A 20,933-nucleotide genomic window follows, 5' to 3' on the forward strand; every position below is an offset into this window, starting at 1 on the left:
GCAGAAGTTTATGGATATAGGAGGGTGGGTGCGGGAGGAAGGAAGAGTGATTGGTAAAATAATGAGGTAAAGAGAGTGATAAGGGTGAAAAAAGTTCCCATTTTTAAGAAAAGAGACAGAAAAGAGGCACTAAACTATAGATCAGTATCACTGACGTGTATAGTATGCAGAGTTATGGAGAAGATTATCAGGAGAGTGGTGGAGCACCTGGAACGGAACAAGAGTATAAATGCCAACCAGCATGGATTTATGGAATGCAAATCCTGTGTCACAAACCTTCTGGAGTTTTATAATAAAATAACAGAAGTAAGACACGAGAGAGAGGGGTGGGTCGATTGAATATTCTTTGACTACAAGAAGGCCTTCGACAGAGTTCCTCACAAGAGATTAGTGCAGAAGCTAGAGTATCAGGCTCATATAACAGGAAGGGCACTGCAGTGGATCAGAAAATACCTGACAGGGAGGCAACGAGGAGTCATGGTACGTGATGAGGTATCACAGTGGGTTAGACTCAGAAGTGTCCCTGTTCGCAAATGATGTGAAGTTAATGAGGAGAATTAAATCAGATGAGGATCAGGCTGGGCTTCAAAGAGACCTGGACAGGCTGGACACCTGGTCCAGCCAAATGCAAAGTCATGAAGATCGGGGAAGGGCAAAGAAGACCGCAGACGGAGTATAGGCTAGGTGGCCAAAGACTGCAAACCTCGCTCAAGGAGAAAGATCTTGGGGTGAGTATAACACCGAACACGTCTCCGGAAGCACCCATCAACCAGATAACTACTGCAGCGTATAGGCGCCTGGCAAAAACCTGAGAAAACCTTTCCGATTTCTTAGTAAGGAATCGTTCAAGACACTGTACACCGTGTACGTCAGGCTCATACTGGAGTATGCAGCACCTGTTTGGAACCCACACTTGATCAAGCATGCCAAGAAATTAGAGAAAGTGCAAAGGTTTGCGACAAGGTTAGTTCCAGAGCTAAGGGGAAATGTCCTACGAAGAAAGGTTAAGGGAAATCGGCCTGACGACACTGGAGGACAGGAGGGTTAGGAGAGACATGATAACGACATACAAAATACTGCGTAGAATAGACAAGGTGGACAGAGACAGGATGTTCCAGAGAAGGGACACAGAAACAAGAGTCACAATTGGAAGTTGAAGACCCAGATGAGTTAAAGGGATGTTAGGAAGTATTTCTTCAGGAAGTGGAATAGCCTAGTAAGTAGTAGTGGAGGCAGGAACCATACATAGCTTTAAGATGAGGTATGATAAAGCTCATGGAGCAGGGAGAGAGAGGACCTAGTATCACTCAGTGAAGAGGCGGGGCCAGGAGCTGAGTCTCGACCCCTGCAACCACAATTAGGTGAGTATAATTAGATGAGAGGTTTTTACAAAGCAGAAGTGATATAAGAAGGGCGGAGTATATGGAGAGTAAAAGAGAGTAAAAGAGAGGTGAAGAGAGTGGTGAGGGAACGCAAAAGAAGAGCAAATGTTAGAATGGAAGAAATTCTGCTAACAAATTTTGCTGAGAATAAGAATAGGTTTTGGAGTGAGATAAATAGGTTAAGAAAGCCTAAGGAACAAATGGATTTGACAATTAAAAACAGAACTGGAGAGTTGCAAGTATTGGAAAGATGGCAGGAATATTTTGAGGAACTGTTAAATGTTGAAGAAGAGAGGATGAGTGATCTCATGCATTGGCCAGGGAGGTATAACATCTTTTAAGAGTGAAGAAGAGCCGGATGCGAGTGTTGGAGGTGCGTGGATCATTGGGTAGAATGAAAGTTGGAACTGATGGGAACCATGAGAGAAATGTTAAAAGCAGGGGTTATATAGTTTTGGAGTGGTTGGTACTTTTGTTCAGCAAGTGTATTAAACAAAGGAAGGTACCTATTGACTAGCACAGAGCGTGCATAGTTCCTTTATATAAAAAAGGGGAGACAAAAAGGAAAGTGCATGGTAGGGTTATTATTGAAAGAATTAGAAGTAAAACGGAGGGCAGGATCACCGATGTGTAAACCAATTTTTTACATTGAAGCATATAAGTGAACAGTATTTAAATGAAGGTAGGGAAGTTTTCGTTGTATTTATGGATTTAGAAAAGGCATGTGATAGGGTGGATAGGGAAGCAAGATGTTGCAAATGTATGGGAGAGGTGGTAAGTTACTAAATGCTGTAAAGAGTTTTAATGAGGATAGTAAGGTTCAGGTTTGAGTATGTAGGAAAGAGGGAGATTACTTCTCAGTAAAAGTAGGTCTTAGACAGTGATGTGTAATGTCACCATGGTTGTTCAACATATTTATAAATGAGGATGCAAAAGAAGTAAATGCCTGGATGCTGGGGAGAGGAGTGGGATTAAATTGTGGAGAATCAAATACAAAACGGGTAATGACAGAGCTACTTTTTGCTGATGATACTGTGCTTTTGGAAAATTCCGAGGAGAAGTTGCCAAGTTTAGTGGATGAGTTTGGGAGAGTGTGTAAAGGAAGAAAGCTGAAAGTGAACACAGATAAGAGTAAGGTGATGAAGGGTATCAAACGAGTTAGGTAAGGGAAAATTAGATATCACATTGGAGGGAGGAAGTATGGAAGAAGTGAATGTTTTCAGATATTTGTCGGCAAATGGGTTTATGAAGAACAAGGTAAACCATGTAACTGGAGATAAAGAACCTTATCCATGGAGGCAAAGAAGAGAATGTTTGAGAGTATAGTGGTACCAATACTCTGATATGGGTGTGAAGCTTGGGTTGTGAATGTTGCAGCGAGGAGGAGGCTGGAGGAAGTGGAGATGTCGTGTCTAAGGGCAATGTGTGGTGTAAATATTATGCAGAGAATTCGTAGTATGGAAATTAGTAGTAAGTGTGAAGTTACAAAAAGTATTATTCAGAGGGCTGAAGAGGGGTTGTTGAGGTGGTTTGGTCATTTAGACAGACTGGAACAAAGTAGAATGACCTGGAGAGCGTATAAATCTGTAGGGAAAGGAAGGCAGGGTTGGAGTCGTCCTAGGAATGGTTGGAGGAAGGGGGTAAAGGTTGTGGGCGAGGGGCTTGAGCTCCCAGCAGGCATTCGTGAGCATGTTAGGAGTGAATGGAGACGAATGGTTTTTGGGACCTGACGAGCTGTTGGAGTGTGAGCAGGGTAATATTTTGTGAGGGGGATTCAGGGAAACCGGTTAACCGGACTTGAGTCCTGGAGGTGGGAAATACAATGCCTGCACTTCAAAGGAGGGGTTTGGGATATTGGCTGTTTGGAGGGATAACTAAACTGTTGTATCTGAGCGCCTCTGCAAAGACAGTGATTATGTATAAATGATGGTAAATGTTTTGAATGATGAAAGTTTTTTCTTTCTTTCTTTTTAGGTCACCCTGCCTTTGTGGGAAACGGCCGACATGTTTATATATATATATATATATATATATATATATATATATATATATATATATATATATATATATATATATATATATATAACAAGAGAAGAATGATAGACTAACCTATCCCAGCACAAACGTCTGGGCTGCTGCCACATGCGACGCAGAAGTGTTCATTAGGCGGCGGACAGGAGCACATTTTGTTAGCCTCGCATCCCTCTATTATGGGTTTCCCTGTAGAAGGCGTTGGGGTTGGTGGGCTTGGGGTTGGTGGTCTTGGGGTTGGTGGTCTTGGGGTTGGTGGGACTTCAGGTTTACTTGTAACAGGAACTGGGGTGAGTATGACTGGCCCAGGTGTCGTCACGGCAGTGTGCTGAGCACCGCATAACTCTTTCGATTCGTCTGAAGAATCCATGCAATGGACGATTCCATCACATTTCTTTATCTGGTAAAAAAAAAATAAAAAGTTTTCAGTCAGTGCAATAAAATCTTGTGTAACTTTTCTCTTATTAGTATTATTATTATGGGAGAGCGCTAAACCCGTAGGGATTATACAGTGCCTGTGGGGGGAGATGGAAGGTATTCAGATTTAATTCAGGGAATTGGATCACAGATCTAATTCCCTAGATCAAGCGCCCCTCACCAGCGTCAAGGAACCTCCCTCGAGGGGTAACTTGGCTGTGCCTTCCTCTCGTGGAACTTATGGATTTGTTGTAATGTGGTTAAGTACCACGTATCTACCCCCATCCTCCTCCAAATAATTATCTGGAATTTTCAATCTTCCCTCCACTCATCTACAATCCACTGGTATCGGGGAAAAATATTCAGTATTTCATCATGAAATGTGATGGCAAGTTAACTACCCAATCCCTCTGACTGGAAAAATGTATTCATGAGTATTAGTGTCCAGTCGACATGAGGCTTTAATGACTTAAGTGCAACCGACAGGCTTTTAACCTAACAAACTACAAAATCCACCTGAGGAAATAGGGCAAATATTTCTGTAACCACAAAAATTTTTGACAAATAATAAATCTGTAGCACTTTACCATATCTATACACGCCCCGTATTTGCACCGAAATTTATTAGAGCTGCAAGTTGTAGCCTTGCACGCTTTGGCCGTCTCGTCAGAACCATCAAGACAGTTGGGATATCCATTGCACGACCACAGCTTCTTGATGCACGCTCCGTAATCACATCGAAAATCACGTCTATTACATCTGAAATATATTATTTTGTGTTAGTATTTAACAACACAGGCAATTACTCTTAATTTATATAAGAATGTTTTACACCTATTTCTTTTAACACGTCGGCCGTTTCCCACCGAGGCAGAGTGATCCAAAAAGAAAGAAAAAAAGAAAAAAAAATTCGTCATCGTTCAACACTCTCACCATCATTCATACATAATCAGTGTCTTTGCAGAGGCACTTAGATACAACAGTTTAGGCATCACTCCAAACAACCAATATCCCAAACCCCTCCTGTAAAGTGCAGGCATTGTGCTTCCCACCTCCAGGACTCAAGTCTGGCTAACCTGTTTTCCTGAATCCCTTCACAAAATATTACCCTGCTCACACTCCAACAGCTCGCCAGGTCACAAAAACCATTCGTCTCCATTCACTCCTGTCTAACACCCTCACGCAAGCTTGCTGGAAGTCTAAGCCCCTCGCCCACAAAACCTCTTTTACCCCCTCCCTCCAACCTTTCCTAGGACGACCCCTAGCCCGCCTTCCTTCCACTACAGATTTATATGTTCTCCAAGACATTCTACTTTGTTCCACCCTCTCTAAATGACCAATCCACCTCAACCCCTCTTCAGCCCTCTAATACTTTTAGTAACTCCACACCTCCTAATTTCCACACTATAAATTCTCTGCATAATATATACACCACACATTGCCCTTAAACAGGACATCTCCACTGCCTCCAGCCGCCTCCTTGCAGCATTTACAACCCAAGCTTCACACCCATATAAGAGTGTTGGTACTACTATACTTTCATACATTCCCTTATTTGCCTCCAAAGATAACGTTTTTTGTCTCCACAAATACCTCAATGCACCACTCACCTTTTTTCCTTTATCAATTCTATGGTTAACCTCATCCTTCATAAACCCATCTGCTGACACGTCAACTCCCAAATATCTGAAGCATTCACTTCTTTCATACTCCCTCTCTCCAATGTGATATCCAATTTTTCATTACCTAAATCATTTGATACCCTCATCCCCTTACTCTTATCTATGCTCACTTTCAACTTTCTACCTTTACACACACTCCCAAACTCGTCCATTAACCTTTGCAACTTTTCTTTAGAATCTCCCAGAAGCACAGTATCATCAGTAAAATGTAACTGTGTCAACTACCATTTTGTATTTGATTCCCCATAATTTAATCCCACCCCTCTCCCGAACACCCTAGCATTTACTTCTTTTACAACCCCATCTATAAATATATTAAACAACCATGGTGACATTACACATCCCTGTCTAAGACCTACTTTTACTGGGAAGTAGTCTCCCTCTCCTCTACACACCCTAACCTGAGCCTCGCTGTCCTCATAAAAACTCTTTACAGCATTTAGTAACTTACCACCTATTTTGTACACTTGCAACATTTGCCACATTACTACCCTATCCACCCTATCATATACCTTTTCTAAATCCATAAATGCAAGGAAAATTTCCTTGCCGTTATCTAAATACTGTTCACATATATGATTCAATAGGTTAGGTTAGGTAAGGTTCGTCAGGAAACAGGACAAATGTTTCCTGACGCGGGTCTTAGTCAGATGATGACCCGCCTTTGGAGCTTTTGGTCATCTGACCGAGGCCTTCCGCTGGCTTACCGGTCCACCCCTTTAAAAATTATGGTCATTTATAACCAGTCTATGATTCAATGTAAACACTTGATCTACACATCCCCTACCCACTCTAAATCTCCTTGTCCATCTGCAATCCTGCTTTCTGTCTTACCTTTAATTCTTTCAATAATAACCCTACTGTACACTTTACCTGGTACTCAATAAACTTATTCCCCTATAATTTTTACAATCTCTTTTGTCCCCCTTCCCTTTATATAAAGGAACTATACATGCTCTCTGCCAATCCCTAGGTACCTTCCCCTCTTGCATGCATTTATTGAACAAAAATACGAACTACTACAATACTGTATCACCTCCTGCTTTTAACATTTGTCATGATCCCATTAGCTCCAGCTGCTTTACTCCCTTTCATTCTACGTAATGCCTCATGCACCTCCCCCACACTCACATCCAGCTCTTTTTCACTCCTAAAAGATGTTATACCTTCTTAACCAGTGCATGAAATTACTGCCTCCCTTTCTTCAACAACATTTAAAAGTTCCTCAAAATATTCTCGCCATCTACCCAATACCTCCATCTCCCCATCTACTAACTCCGCTACTCTGTTTTTAACTGACAAATCCATTCGTTCCCTAGGCTTTCTTAAATTGTTTATCTCCAATTTTTTTTCTTATTCTCAGCAAAATTTGTTGACAGTGCCTCACCCACTCTATCATTTGCTCTCCTTTTCCACTCTCTCACCACTCTCTTCACTTTTCTCTTATTTTCCATATACTCCGCCCTTCTTATATCACTTTTACTTTGTAAAAACCTGTCATAAGCGACTTTTTTTCTTTTTATCACACCCTTTACTTCATCATTCCACCAATCACTCCTCTTTCCTCCTGCACCCACCCTCCTATAACCACAAACTTCTGCCCCGCATTCTAACACTGCATTTTTAAAACTATCCCACCCCTCTCCAACCACCACACTACCTATACTCGCACTAGCCCACCTTTCTGCCAATAGTTGCTGATATCTCACCCTAACTTTCTCCTCCATTAGTTTATAAAGTTTCATCTCTCTCTTACTTGCTGTTGCCATTTTCTGTCTTATCTGCCATACAACCATCAGCCACTTTAGAGCCAGTAATTTAAAGTGTGACCATGAATGTTGTGAAAAAATATGTGTATGAAGTTTACAGGTACAGATGTGTATTATTACACACATATTTTGGGGCAGGTATAACTAAAATAAACATTACGCTTACTGATGTTAGGATGGAGAAGACAAGGGTAAAGTTAGGAGGGCTGTGAGGAGTGCTGAAGGAAGAATTATCAAAGTTTGTGTAATAAATTTATTAGTGGCTCTCAAAAAGTCGAAGAGGGAGTCTGTGTCAAAGGCATGGCTGTCAGCAAGGAGGGCAGATAAAGTAGGGGTGTTAGAGCGGTGACGACGTCGGAGGAAAATTCTGGGTGCTTGCTGAGACAGGACAGTCTAGTAGAATATGGGAAATTGACACAGGAACTAGATAATTCTCACGAAGTGGAACAGGACGCCTTTCCATGAGATATCCATGAGTTACATGAGTGTGTCCGATGCGAAGGCAGAGAATGCTGTCTCTCAACCTCGGTTTCGATGACAAGAAGGCCAGAAACCCAAACTTACCTGGAGGTTACCTGGAGGTTATTCCGGGGATCAATGCCCCCTCGGCCCGGTCCATGACCAGGCCTCCCGATGGATCAGGGTCTGATCAACTAGGCTGTTACTGCTGGCTGCACGCAGTCCAACGTACGAGCCACAGCCCGGCTGATCCGGCACTGACTTTAGGTATCTGTCCAGCTCTCTCTTGAAGGCAGCCAGGGGCTTATTCGCAATTCCCCTAATGCTTGATGGGAGGCTGTTGAATAGTTTTGGACCCCAGACACTTATGGTGTTTTCCCTTAGTGTACCAATGGCGCCCCTACTTTTTATTGGGGGCATTTTGCATCGCCTGCCCAGTCTTTTACTTTCGTAGGGAGTGATTTCTGTGTGCAGATTTGGGACCATTCCTTCCAAGATTTTCCAAGTGTAGATTACGATATATCTCCCTCCTGCGTTCCAACGAGTACAAGTCAAGTGCTTCCAAGCGTTCCCAGTAGTTAAGGTGCTTGACAGAACTTATACGTGCAGTAAAGGATCTCTGTACACTCTCTAGATCTGCGATTTCACCTGCTTTGAATGGAGATGTTAATGTACAGCAGTATTCCAGCCTAGAGAGAACAAGTGATTTGAAAAGGATCATCATTGGCTTGGCATCTCTCGTTTTGAAAGTTCTCATTACCCATCCTATCATTTTCTTTGCACGTGCGATCGTGGCACTGTTGTGATCCTTGAAAGTGAGATCCTCAGACATTACTACTCCCAGGTCCCTTACATTATTTTTCCGCTCTATTGTATGGCCGGAGTCAGTAGTATACTCTGTTCTAGTTATTATCTCCTCCAGTTTTCCATAACGGAGTAGTTGGAATTTGCCCTCATTGAACATCATATTGTTTACCGTTGCCCACTGGAAAACTTTGTTTATATCTTCTTGGAAGTTAACCGCGTCCTCAGCAGATGACAGCCTCATGCAGATCCTAGTATAATCCGCAAAGGATGATACGGTGCTGTGGTGTATATCTCTGTCTATGTCTGATATGAGGATAAGGAATAAGATGTGGGCGAGTACTGTGCCTTGTGGAACAGAGCTCTTCACTATGGCAGCCTCCGATTTAACTATGTTGACCACTACTCTTTGTGTTCTATTTGTTAGGAAGTTGAAGATCCATCTCCCCACTTTCCCAGTTATTCCTTTAGCACGTATTTTATGGGCTATTACGCCATGATCGCATTTGTCAAATGCTTTTGCAAAGTCTGTGTATATTACATCTGCATTCTGATTTTCTTCCAGTGCATCCAAGGCCATGTCATAGTGATCCAGTAGTTGTGAGAGGCAGGAGCGACCTGCCCTGAACCCATGTTGCCCTGGATTGTGCAGATTTTGGGAATCCAGGTGATTTGCAATCCTGCTTCTTAGCACTCTTTCAAAGATTTTTATGATGTGGGACGTCAGAGCTATCGGTCTATAGTTCTTAGCTAATGCTTTGCTGCCACCTTTATGGAGTGGGGCTATATCCGTTGTTTTAAGTGACTGTGGAATTTCACCCATGTCCAAGCTCCTCCTCCATAGTGTACTTAGGGCACGCGAGAGGGGTTTCTTGCAGTTCTTAATGAAAACAGAGTTCCACGAGTCTGGGCCTGGGGCTGAGTGCATAGGCATGTTATCAATGGCTTTTTCGAAATCTATCGGAGTTAGGGTAATGTCGGAAATCTGGCATACATTTATGGAGTTTTGAGGCTCATTCATGAAGAAATCATTTGGGTCGTCGATCCTCAGACCGATTAGTGGTTCACTAAACACAGAGTCGTACTGGGATTTCAATATTTCACTCATTTCCTTGTTGTCATCTGTGTAAGTCCCATCCTGTCTGAGTAAGGGCCCGATACTAGATGTGGTATTTGCCTTGTTTTTGGCATATGAAAAGAAATATTTTGAATTTCTTTCAATTTCACTAATAGCTTTAAGCTCCTCCTGCCTCTCCTGGTTCCTGTAAGAGTCATTTAACTTAAGTTCGATAGTTTCCACTTCCCTGTTCAGCGCCTCCTTTCGTGTATCAGATATTCTAGCACTCCTGAGGAGCTCAGTGACTCTTCGTCGTCTTCTGTAGAGGGAGCGTTTTTCTCTCTCCAGTTTACTCCTGCTCTTCTTCTTTCTTAGGGGAATATGCCTAGAACATGCTTCGGCTGCCACAAAGTTGATCCTTTCAAGGCACTGGTTTGGATCCATGTCATTTAAGACATCTTCCCAACATGTTTCGTTTAGGACATGGTTTACCTGGTCCCAGTTGATGTTCTTGTTGTTGAAGTTGTATTTTGTGAAGACACCTTCACAGGTACATGCATTCTGCTGATCAGGACCCCTATGCATGTACGTCTGGACTTCGATTAGGTTGTGATCGGAATTAGTTGTTTTTGATATTCTTATGTCTCTTATCAGGTCCTCATTATTTGTGAAGATAAGGTCAAGTGTGTTTTCTAGTCTTGTTGGCTCCACTATCTGCTGGCTTAAGGTGTGTTTTTCGCAGAGACTTAGTAGCTCATGTGTGTGTGACCTTTCATCTGCGCTACCTCCGGGGATTGTTTCAGCTATAACATTATTTGCTACATTCTTCCATTTTGTATGCCTTAGGTTGAAATCACCAAGCCGTAAGATGTTTGGGGATGGAGCTGGAAGGTTTTCCAAACAGTAATCAATTTTCAGTAGCTGTTCCTCGAACTGTTGTGAGGTTGCATCTGGTGGCTTGTATACAACCACAATGACTAGGTTTTGGTTCTCGACCTTTATTGATAGAACTTCAACTACCTCATTTGTGGTGTTCAGCAACTCCGTGCAGGCCAACCGTGCAGGCCAACCCCCCCTTGTTGCCTGTTTTTTCTGTCGCATCTAAAAAGTTTGTAACCACTTATCCATATTTCACTGTCAAAGTGATCTTTTATGTGAGTCTCTGTGAAGGCTGCAAACATTGCATTAGACTCCTCTAGAAGTCCACTGATAAAAGGTATTTTGTTGTTGGTTGATGGCTTAAGGCCCTGTATATTAGCAAATATGAACGAGGTTGTATTCTGTGTTTGTTTGGGGGGATTTTGTTATTGGCATCAGTAGTTGTAATTCTGGAGGGTCATGGGTGGCCACTGGCTGCGCCTCCAGTCCAACAAGGCTCCGAGGTGGTGGACTATTTTTATTTCCTTCCATTTTCTTTTTCCGTTTCCTGCCACTAAAAAATCACCTGGAGTTGGGTTGTCGTAGCTACTATTGTTTGTCTTGTGGGGTCTGTGCCTCCTGGTCCCTTTTAGATGGTATGCAGGGCATTCGATGTTGTAACACTGCTTCTGGAGGACCGAGGAGTGGTACATTTTTGGGTGAAAGAAAGTACAGGAAGAAGAGCGACACACTCCTTTAGACAGGAGGTCGCTACATTTTTTGTGATGCTCAAAGTTGCATGTCCCATTTTTTTCCCTGTTATTCCATGCTTACAGATGCCCCAAGCATAATACTTGCACAAATTCACCTTTGACTGAGAATTGTTGGGAGGTGTGTTGTCAATTTCTACAGGTTCTGGGACTGCACTATAATCCTCAATATCCAAGCCAGGGCCACCCCGTCCTGGATTCCATCTACTTTCCCCAGTAGAGGAAGAAGGAGGAGACTCCTCTCCAACATCTGTACTGTGGGCCACGGTCTTGGTTTGACTGAATGTAATTTGTTATATCATATCAGACCAACGTTGTTGCCAACGGTTGCGAAGGTGAGTAGAGATTACAGCAAAAATAGTCAGAGAATGGAATACCTCAATACGAAACTGGGAGGTCATAAGCACTATCCCACACTCACATAAGTTGAACCTATAATATATGAAGAATTATTAAAGTATAAAACCCAGTAACACAGGTAAATTAAAATTATGTGGACTGTACAAGTTGATTATAGCCCTGAACTTATGAAAGTTGTTGGGTCCACAACATTTATTTACATTAGGTATGGAGCGTAGAGACTGGGAATTATATCATTTGACAATTAAACATTATAAATATCTAAATTAAGGGAAATACTTCAGACATTACTAGGGTCACACCTATTGACGCTTCTATAACATACAGACTCCAGAGGTTGGCCAACATGGTAATCTACTGTACAATTAATTAGGAAGTTTACTGACTTTAGGTGTGCCGAGTTTCTTGTGAATTCCTTGGTAATTGATGTCATCAACGATGGATGTCTTGTTGTTGTACCTTTTGCCTCGGATGTTGCTTCAATAGAAACAAGAGTTTACTAAGCTGCAGGAAGATGTGGGTTTGAAGCTAACTGACCTTTGGAAACAAATCACAGAAGCAAAGTATACTAGACTTCAAAAAACTGGCTTCCTACTACTCTGTAACGAAATTTACCAAGTCAAAACATCGTGCTATCCTCACTAACAGCCACCTCACTGAGCCTCTTAGAACAGCTTTGACATCCTACCAACCAGATTTTAAACTATTTACTGCAAAAAACGAAGACTCAATCAAAATCATCAACGAGCAGAGAGAGGTCTGTAGTAGGTTCGCTGGTCTAGTCTCGCCCCGAGTCTTCTGCAGTAGGTTCGCCGGTCTAGTCTCGCCCCGGGTCTTCTGTAGTAGGTTCGCTGGTCTAGTCTCGCCCCGGGTCTTCTGTAGTAGGTTCGCCGGTCTAGTCTCGCCCCGGGTCTTCTGTAGTAGGTTCGCTGGTCTAGTCTCGGCCCGGGTCTTCTGTAGTAGGTTCGCCGGTCTAGTCTCGCCCCGGGTCTTCTGTAGTAGGTTCGCTGGTCTAGTCTCGGCCCGGGTCTTCTGTAGTAGGTTCGCTGGTCTAGTCTCGGCCCGGGTCTTCTGTAGTAGGTTCGCCGGTCTAGTCTCGGCCCGGGTCTTCTGTAGTAGGTTCGCTGGTCTAGTCTCGGCCCGGGTCTTCTGTAGTAGGTTCGCCGGTCTAGTCTCGCCCCGGGTCTTCTGTAGTAGGTTCGCTGGTCTAGTCTCGGCCCGGGTCTTCTGTAGTAGGTTCGCCGGTCTAGTCTCGCCCCGGGTCTTCTGTAGTAGGTTCGCTGGTCTAGTCTCGGCCCGGGTCTTCTGTAGTAGGTTCGCTGGTCTAGTCTCGGCCCGGGTCTTCTGTAGTAGGTTCGCCGGTCTAGTCTCGGCCCGGGTCTTCTGTAGTAGGTTCGCTGGTCTAGTCTCGGCCCGGGTCTTCTGTAGTAGGTTCGCTGGTCTAGTCTCGGCCCGGGTCTTCTGTAGTAGGTTCGCCGGTCTAGTCTCGGCCCGGGTCTTCTGTAGTAGGTTCGCCGGTCTAGTCTCGCCCCGGGTATTCTGTAGTAGGTTCGCCGGTCTAGTCTCGGCCTGGGTCTTCTGTAGTAGGTTCGCCGGTCTAGTCTCGCCCCGGGTCTTCTGTAGTAGGTTCGCTGGTCTAGTCTCGGCCCGGGTCTTCTGTAGTAGGTTCGCCGGTCTAGTCTCGCCCCGGGTCTTCTGTAGTAGGTTCGCTGGTCTAGTCTCGGCCCGGGTCTTCTGTAGTAGGTTCGCTGGTCTAGTCTCGGCCCGGGTCTTCTGTAGTAGGTTCGCCGGTCTAGTCTCGGCCCGGGTCTTCTGTAGTAGGTTCGCTGGTCTAGTCTCGGCCCGGGTCTTCTGTAGTAGGTTCGCTGGTCTAGTCTCGGCCCGGGTCTTCTGTAGTAGGTTCGCCGGTCTAGTCTCGGCCCGGGTCTTCTGTAGTAGGTTCGCCGGTCTAGTCTCGCCCCGGGTATTCTGTAGTAGGTTCGCCGGTCTAGTCTCGGCCCGGGTATTCTGTAGTAGGTTCGCCGGTCTAGTCTCGCCCCGGGTATTCTGTAGTAGGTTCGCCGGTCTAGTCTCGGCCTGGGTCTTCTGTAGTAGGTTCGCCGGTCTAGTCTCGCCCCGGGTCTTCTGTAGTAGGTTCGCTGGTCTAGTCTCGGCCCGGGTCTTCTGTAGTAGGTTCGCTGGTCTAGTCTAGGCCCGGGTCTTCTGTAGTAGGTTCGCTGGTCTAGTCTAGGCCCGGGTCTTCTGTAGTAGGTTCGCCGGTCTAGTCTCGCCCCGGGTCTTCTGTAGTAGGTTCGCTGGTCTAGTCTCGGCCCGGGTCTTCTGTAGTAGGTTCGCTGGTCTAGTCTAGGCCCGGGTCTTCTGTAGTAGGTTCGCCGGTCTAGTCTCGGCCCGGGTCTTCTGTAGTAGGTTCGCTGGTCTAGTCTCGGCCCGGGTCTTCTGTAGTAGGTTCGCCGGTCTAGTCTCGGCCAGGGTCTTCTGTAGTAGGTTCGCCGGTCTAGTCTCGCCCCGGGTATTCTGTAGTAGGTTCGCCGGTCTAGTCTCGGCCTGGGTCTTCTGTAGTAGGTTCGCCGGTCTAGTCTCGCCCCAGGTCTTCTGTAGTAGGTTCGCCGGTCTAGTCTCGGCCTGGGTCTTCTGTAGTAGGTTCGCCGGTCTAGTCTCGGCCCGGGTCTTCTGTAGTAGGTTCGCCGGTCTAGTCTCGGCCCGGGTCTTCTGTAGTAGGTTCGGTGGTCTAGTCTCGGCCCGGGTCTTCTGTAGTAGGTTCGCCGGTCTAGTCTCGGCCCGGGTCTTCTGTAGTAGGTTCGCCGGTCTAGTCTCGGCCCGGGTCTTCTGTAGTAGGTTCGCCGGTCTAGTCTCGGCCCGGGTCTTCCGTAGTAGGTTCGCCGGTCTAGTCTCGGCCCGGGTCTTCTGTAGTAGGTTCGCCGGTCTAGTCTCGGCCCGGGTCTTCTGTAGTAGGTTCGCCGGTCTAGTCTCGGCCCGGGTCTTCTGTAGTAGGTTCGCCGGTCTAGTCTCGGCCCGGGTTTTCCTGTAGTAGGTTCGCCGGTCTAGTCTCGGCCCGGGTCTTCTGTAGTAGGTTCGCCGGTCTAGTCTCGGCCCGGGTCTTCTGTAGTAGGTTCGCCGGTCTAGTCTCGGCCCGGGTCTTCTGTAGTAGGTTTGCCGGTCTAGTCTCGGCCCGGGTCTTCTGTAGTAGGTTCGCTGTTCTAGTCTCGCCCCGGGTCTTCTGTAGTAGGTTCGCCGGTCTAGTCTCGGCCCGGGTCTTCTGTAGTAGGTTCGCCGGTCTAGTCTCGGCCCGGGTCTTCTGTAGTAGGTTCGCCGGTCTAGTCTCGGCCCGGGTCTTCTGTAGTAGGTTCGCTGGTCTAGTCTCGGCCCGGGTCTTCTGTAGTAGGTTCGCCGGTCTAGTCTCGGCCCGGGTCTTCTGTAGTAGGTTCGCCGGTCTAGTCTCGGCCCGGTTCTTCTGTAGTAGGTTCGCTGGTCTAGTCTCGGCCCGGGTCTTCTGTAGTAGGTTCGCCGGTCTAGTCTCGGCCCGGGTCTTCTGTAGTAGGTTCGCTGGTCTAGTCTCGACCCGGGTCTTCTGTAGTAGGTTCGCTGGTCTAGTCTCGCCCCGGGTCTTCTGTAGTAGGTTCGCCGGTCTAGTCTCGGCCCGGGTCTTCTGTAGTAGGTTCGCCGGTCTAGTCTCGGCCCGGGTCTTCTGTAGTAGGTTCGCCGGTCTAGTCTCGGCCCGGGTCTCCTGTAGTAGGTTCGCCGGTCTAGTCTCGGCCCGGGTCTTCTGTAGTAGGTTCGCCGGTCTAGTCTCGGCCCGGGTCTTCTGTAGTAGATTCGCCGGTCTAGTCTCGGCCCGGGTCTTCTGTAGTAGGTTCGCTGGTCTAGTCTAGGCCCGGGTCTTCTGTAGTAGGTTCGCCGGTCTAGTCTCGGCCCGGGTCTTCTGTAGTAGGTTCGCTGGTCTAGTCTCGGCCCGGGTCTTCTGTAGTAGGTTCGCCGGTCTAGTCTCGGCCCGGGTCTTCTGTAGTAGGTTCGCTGGTCTAGTCTCGGCCCGGGTCTTCTGTAGTAGGTTCGCCGGTCTAGTCTCGGCCCGGGTCTTCTGTAGTAGGTTCGCCGGTCTAGTCTCGGCCCGGGTCTTCTGTAGTAGGTTCGCCGATCTAGTCTCGACCCGGGTCTTCTGTAGTAGGTTCGCCGGTCTAGTCTCGGCCCGGGTCTTCTGTAGTAGGTTCGCCGGTCTAGTCTCGGCCCGGGTCTTCTGTAGTAGGTTCGCCGGTCTAGTCTCGGCCCGGGTCTTCTGTAGTAGGTTCGCCGGTCTAGTCTCGCCCCGGGTCTTCTGTAGTAGGTTCGCCAGTCTAGTCTCGGCCCGGGTCTTCTGTAGTAGGTTCGCCGGTCTAGTCTCGGCCCGGGTCTTCTGTAGTAGGTTCGCCGGTCTAGTCTCGGCCCGGGTCTTCTGTAGTAGGTTCGCCGGTCTAGTCTCGGCCCGGGTCTTCTGTAGTAGGTTCGCTGGTCTAGTCTCGGCCCGGGTCTTCTGTAGTAGGTTCGCCGGTCTAGTCTCGGCCCGGGTCTTCTGTAGTAGGTTCGCCGGTCTAGTCTCGGCCCGGGTCTTCTGTAGTAGGTTCGCCGGTCTAGTCTCGACCCGGGTCTTCTGTAGTAGGTTCGCCGGTCTAGTCTCGGCCCGGGTCTTCTGTAGTAGGTTCGCCGGTCTAGTCTCGGCCCGGGTCTTCTGTAGTAGGTTCGCCGGTCTAGTCTCGGCCCGGGTCTTCTGTAGTAGGTTCGCCGGTCTAGTCTCGCCCCGGGTCTTCTGTAGTAGGTTCGCCAGTCTAGTCTCGGCCCGGGTCTTCTGTAGTAGGTTCGCCGGTCTAGTCTCGGCCCGGGTCTTCTGTAGTAGGTTCGCCGGTCTAGTCTCGGCCCGGGTCTTCTGTAGTAGGTTCGCCGGTCTAGTCTCGGCCCGGGTCTTCTGTAGTAGGTTCGCCGGTCTAGTCTCGGCCAGATGATGATGCGGCGGAGCAGAGATGAAATATTCTGCTTTAGTAAGTAGGACTACTATGTAACTGTATTTTTTTATTATTTATTAATACAATTGTAAAATGATATTTTCTGTGGCTGTTGAACATTCAAAAATGTATGAAAAGTGTTATGTTTGGCTCTTCTTATTGAAGCACTTGCCCACCTCTGATTGTACACTCATATGCAGAATTAGACACATTTGCAACACCTGCGTATCTATATTTGTAGATGTTTCGCCATCCAGTGGCTTTATCAATACAATACTAGGATATAATGTGAAGAATTATATACAAAAGATGAGGTAATCTTTTGTATATAATTCTTATACACTTAGACTTTAATCCTTATATCAGCGATTAAACTATATTTAACTGGTAGTGTACAAGACTATAATTTTTAAATAGGAGGACTGGTAAGCCAGCGGAAGATCTCGTTCAGATGGCCAAAAGCTCCAGCTACGGATCACCATGAGGCTACCGAATTTCCAGAAAAAAAAAAGTACTATCAACGAAACACCGTTCAAAAATTATTATTAGTTTACATAGTTTATGTTGAAACTCACTTTTTAGATAAGCACTGATCAGGTGTTTCATCTGATTGATCCCAGCAATCTCTGTGGCCATTACAGAGGAAGTTGTGTGAGATACATCCCCCGTAAGCACAGCGGAACTTGCCGGTGACGGAAGACTTGGCATCCCCCAGTAAATCTCCCAAATCTATGCCACCTCCCGTCTGGCCTTCACTGAAATATTCAAGAATAGGATTTGAATGAGATACAATATGCGATCTATGATATTAAGAAGACGTTTCGCCCGCCTGCTGAACGAAACTTCTTACTAAATGACTTTAAAAACATGAGTGGGTGAGTTGAACCTGCCTATCATGGGCCAGTAGGCTTGCATGTAGTGCTGTAGGATTTTGATATATATTTTTTCTTTAATATGCACTTTGGAGAGCAAGTCTGAGTAAGAATTATAATCATTCATGCATTTCTACACAAGGCAACATCAGTTCTGTTATTTATATACAACTGAAACTAAACTCGTGTGGGTAACAGCTCAACATTAAGGAAAGCGTCATCAACCGTCCTTTAAGAGAGATAGGCTAAAAAAAAAATGTAGGCTTCATCCTCCGTCCGAGAAAGATAGGATTAAAAAAGAGAATGTAGGCTCCATCCTCCGTCCTTTTAACAAGAGAAAGATACGCTACAAAAAAAAAATGTAAATCACTAAGGCAAGATCAGTCTCAGCCCAGCGCTAAACCTGTAAGGCTCACACAGCGCCTGGGGACTTTGAAGAAATCAAGCTTGATCGAAGGAGTTCCAACTCCTTGGATCAGGAACCTTTCACCAGGGTAATTAACCCGTGCAAGTGAACCACCCCCAAAAAAACAGTCATCTAAATTCTTTACAGAGCTTTAGATCCGGGGAACTGGAGCTACTCGCCTCTTCCATGGATCAACACGTAATTACCTCTCACTCTCCAAGGGCTGTATGACCCCTGCGGGTCAGAGCTTCCCCATTATTAAAATTATTACTACATATTATTATTATTGTTATTATTATATAGGGGATCTTCAGGGAACAGTACAGAATGTAAGTGTATAAGAGGAGAGTAAGTAGAGTTCACCTGCAAGGTTTGCTGCTGCAGAGTTCTTTAGTCTCGTCAGAGCCATCAGGACACTCCAAGTTACCGTCACAAGGCTCAGCACAGATCCCGCCGTCACACGTCACCTGTGTCACTGAACACTGTGACGCTGTGGGAGGAGGATATATCTCAGTCAGGTTTGTTGCTACGTATTAAGTACGTGTATACACACACACACACACACGGCCTATTAGGTACGACATATATATATATATATATATATATATATATATATATATATATATATATATATATATATATATATATATATATATATATATATATATATATATATATATATGTCGTACCTAATAGGCCGAACTCCTTTAAAAATAAACTTTCCCAAAAAATTCTTTTACAGGTAGTTAGGTCATTTTTTCAGTGACAGTGAGATATAGATTTTTATTTTTGCACTAAAACTTAGAAACCTCGCCTAACCTCCCTTAAACTAACGCAATTTGTTTATCTAAATTCTGATATATATATATATATATATATATATATATATATATATATATATATATATATATATATATATATATATATATATATATATATATATATATATATATATATATATATATATATGTGTGTACTCACCTAGTTGTACTCACCTAGTTGAGGTTGCGGGGGTCGAGTCCGAGCTCCTGGCCCCGCCTCTTCACTGATCGCTACTAGGTCACTCTCCCTGAGCCGTGAGCTTTATCGTACCTCTGCTTAAAGCTATGTATGGATCCTGCCTCCACTACATCGCTTCCCAAACTATTCCACTTACTGACTACTCTGTGGCTGAAGAAATACTTCCTAACATCCCTGTGATTCATCTGTGTCTTTAGCTTCCAACTGTGTCCCCTTGTTACTGTGTCCAATCTCTGGAACATCCTGTTTTTGTCCACCTTGTCAATTCCTCTCAGTATTTTGTATGTCGTTATCATGTCCCCCCTATCTCTCCTGTCCTCCAGTGTCGTCAGGTTGATTTCCCTTAACCTCTCCTCGTAGGACATACCTCTTAGCTCTGGGACTAGTCTTGTTGCAAACCTTTGCACTTTCTCTAGTTTCTTTACGTGCTTGGCTAGGTGTGGGTTCCAAACTGGTGCCGCATACTCCAATATGGGCCTAACGTATACGGTGTACAGGGTCCTGAACGATTCCTTATTAAGATGTCGGAATGCTGTTCTGAGGTTTGCTAGGCGCCCATATGCTGCAGCAGTGTGTGTGTGTGTGTGTGTGTGTGTGTGTGTGTGTGTGTGTGTGTGTGTGTGTGTGTGTGTGTGTGTGTGTGTGTGTGTGTGTGTGTGTGTGTATCGCAGGTTAATTTAAATTTGTTTCATATCACTTAAAATTAGTTATATATTTTTTCGTTATTCTCAGATCGATTTCCGCTAATTTATGGCGAACACAAACTTTCATTCTGCTAATTCGGCAAAGTGCACCTTTGCCGAATAAGCCAACCTCATCAATTCGGCTTAAACGGTATGACATACATAATGTACAGAACATTACCCAGCCTTTTCATTTTTCTCGCGGTTGCGATAACATTGTTGTGGTCCTTGACTGTAAGATCCCCTGACATTGTCACTCCCTGGTTTCTCACAATGAATGATACGAACCTGTAGAAAAGTGTAGGAGCTAACTGTGGGGGTTCCCATAATGTTACTCTGCCTCATGAGTAACTAACTTACAGGCTAAGAGCTGTTACTCTCACAAGAATAACTAAGTTACGATTCTGAGAACGGTTCATGCTGTTGTACATATTATTGGGTGAGTGTATATTACTGGTGTGGGTCGTTCGTAAGCGTGAAGCAATTGTTACGGAGGTATGCAGATGCCAGCGCCGCTTACCAGCCTCTTACAATACTACCCTCTAGGGAGGGGGAGGTGATATGTGGTACTGGGCATCGTCAGGAAGTCACTTAGCTACCCAGTTCTCTGACGGTTGTAGGTATTCGTACCTCTGTATTATTGTTGTCTTTTATTTTTACAGCTGTTACCTGGATTTGTGGAACCAGTTTTGACGTAACAGGGTGAAAGAAATATCTTTCACCCCGTCATTTTAAAGACTTTGTCTTATCGAGTAAGTGAATCATGTTGGTAACTGCGGTGTGCCTCTTCTGTAGTCAGTGAGATCACCTGAGTTGCAGACTTCGGCAAAAAAAATGGATTTAATCTATCCAATCTTCACCTTCATCTTTGTGGCAAGGTTGCTATGCGTGTGTGAGGCTGAGTCATTGTGTGAGCTGTGTCTGTACTCACTCATCACCTCCGAGACTCCCGCAAGCTTAGGTTCAACACTAGCCTGCTTCCTCAATTTACACCGTGTTGATTGTCGTGCACCTCTCATTAAGAGCTCTTACCTTTCATCACACTGGTGACTGTTTATGATGTGTCTGGTGGTGACCTGCAGCTACATCCAAGAGTTATCTATACCTACGAAAGTTATTCACGTAACCTTTGATCATTGTGGCTAAGAGCCTGTAACGTTACGAGCTGAGTCATCTAGTGCTGTTCTTGTGTATTGGTCTACCTTAACTTTGCTTTACCTTCGTAATTTGTGTATTTTTTCATTGTTTTTGATTCAGTGAGAGACAACTTAACGTTTGTGTTTTTATCATTAGTAAACTGTATATTAATTTTGTGACATTTAATTCTGGGCCTAGGCCCACTGACTTCCTGACCAAGGGTGTTGCCGTTTAGTGCCCCACCAATTACAAGTTC

At 45.3% G+C, this 20,933-nt stretch overlaps 1 protein-coding gene across 1 annotated transcript in view; it reads right to left on the reverse strand.

Moving 5' to 3' along the window:
* The window catches only part of LOC128695043 (modular serine protease), a 59,388-nt gene that overhangs the window by 24,233 nt on the left and 14,222 nt on the right, over positions 1-20,933 (reverse strand). The window contains exons 2-5 of the mRNA XM_070091360.1: positions 18,201-18,327; positions 17,135-17,314; positions 4,418-4,589; positions 3,492-3,813 (exon numbers count right to left, since the gene is read on the reverse strand). Coding sequence (XP_069947461.1) covers positions 3,492-3,813; positions 4,418-4,589; positions 17,135-17,314; positions 18,201-18,327 — 801 coding nt within the window. The remainder of the gene's footprint in view (positions 1-3,491; positions 3,814-4,417; positions 4,590-17,134; positions 17,315-18,200; positions 18,328-20,933) is intronic.

Source organism: Cherax quadricarinatus, chromosome 35, assembly GCF_038502225.1.
Source record: "Cherax quadricarinatus isolate ZL_2023a chromosome 35, ASM3850222v1, whole genome shotgun sequence".
Classification (NCBI taxonomy): Eukaryota; Metazoa; Arthropoda; class Malacostraca; order Decapoda; family Parastacidae; genus Cherax; species Cherax quadricarinatus.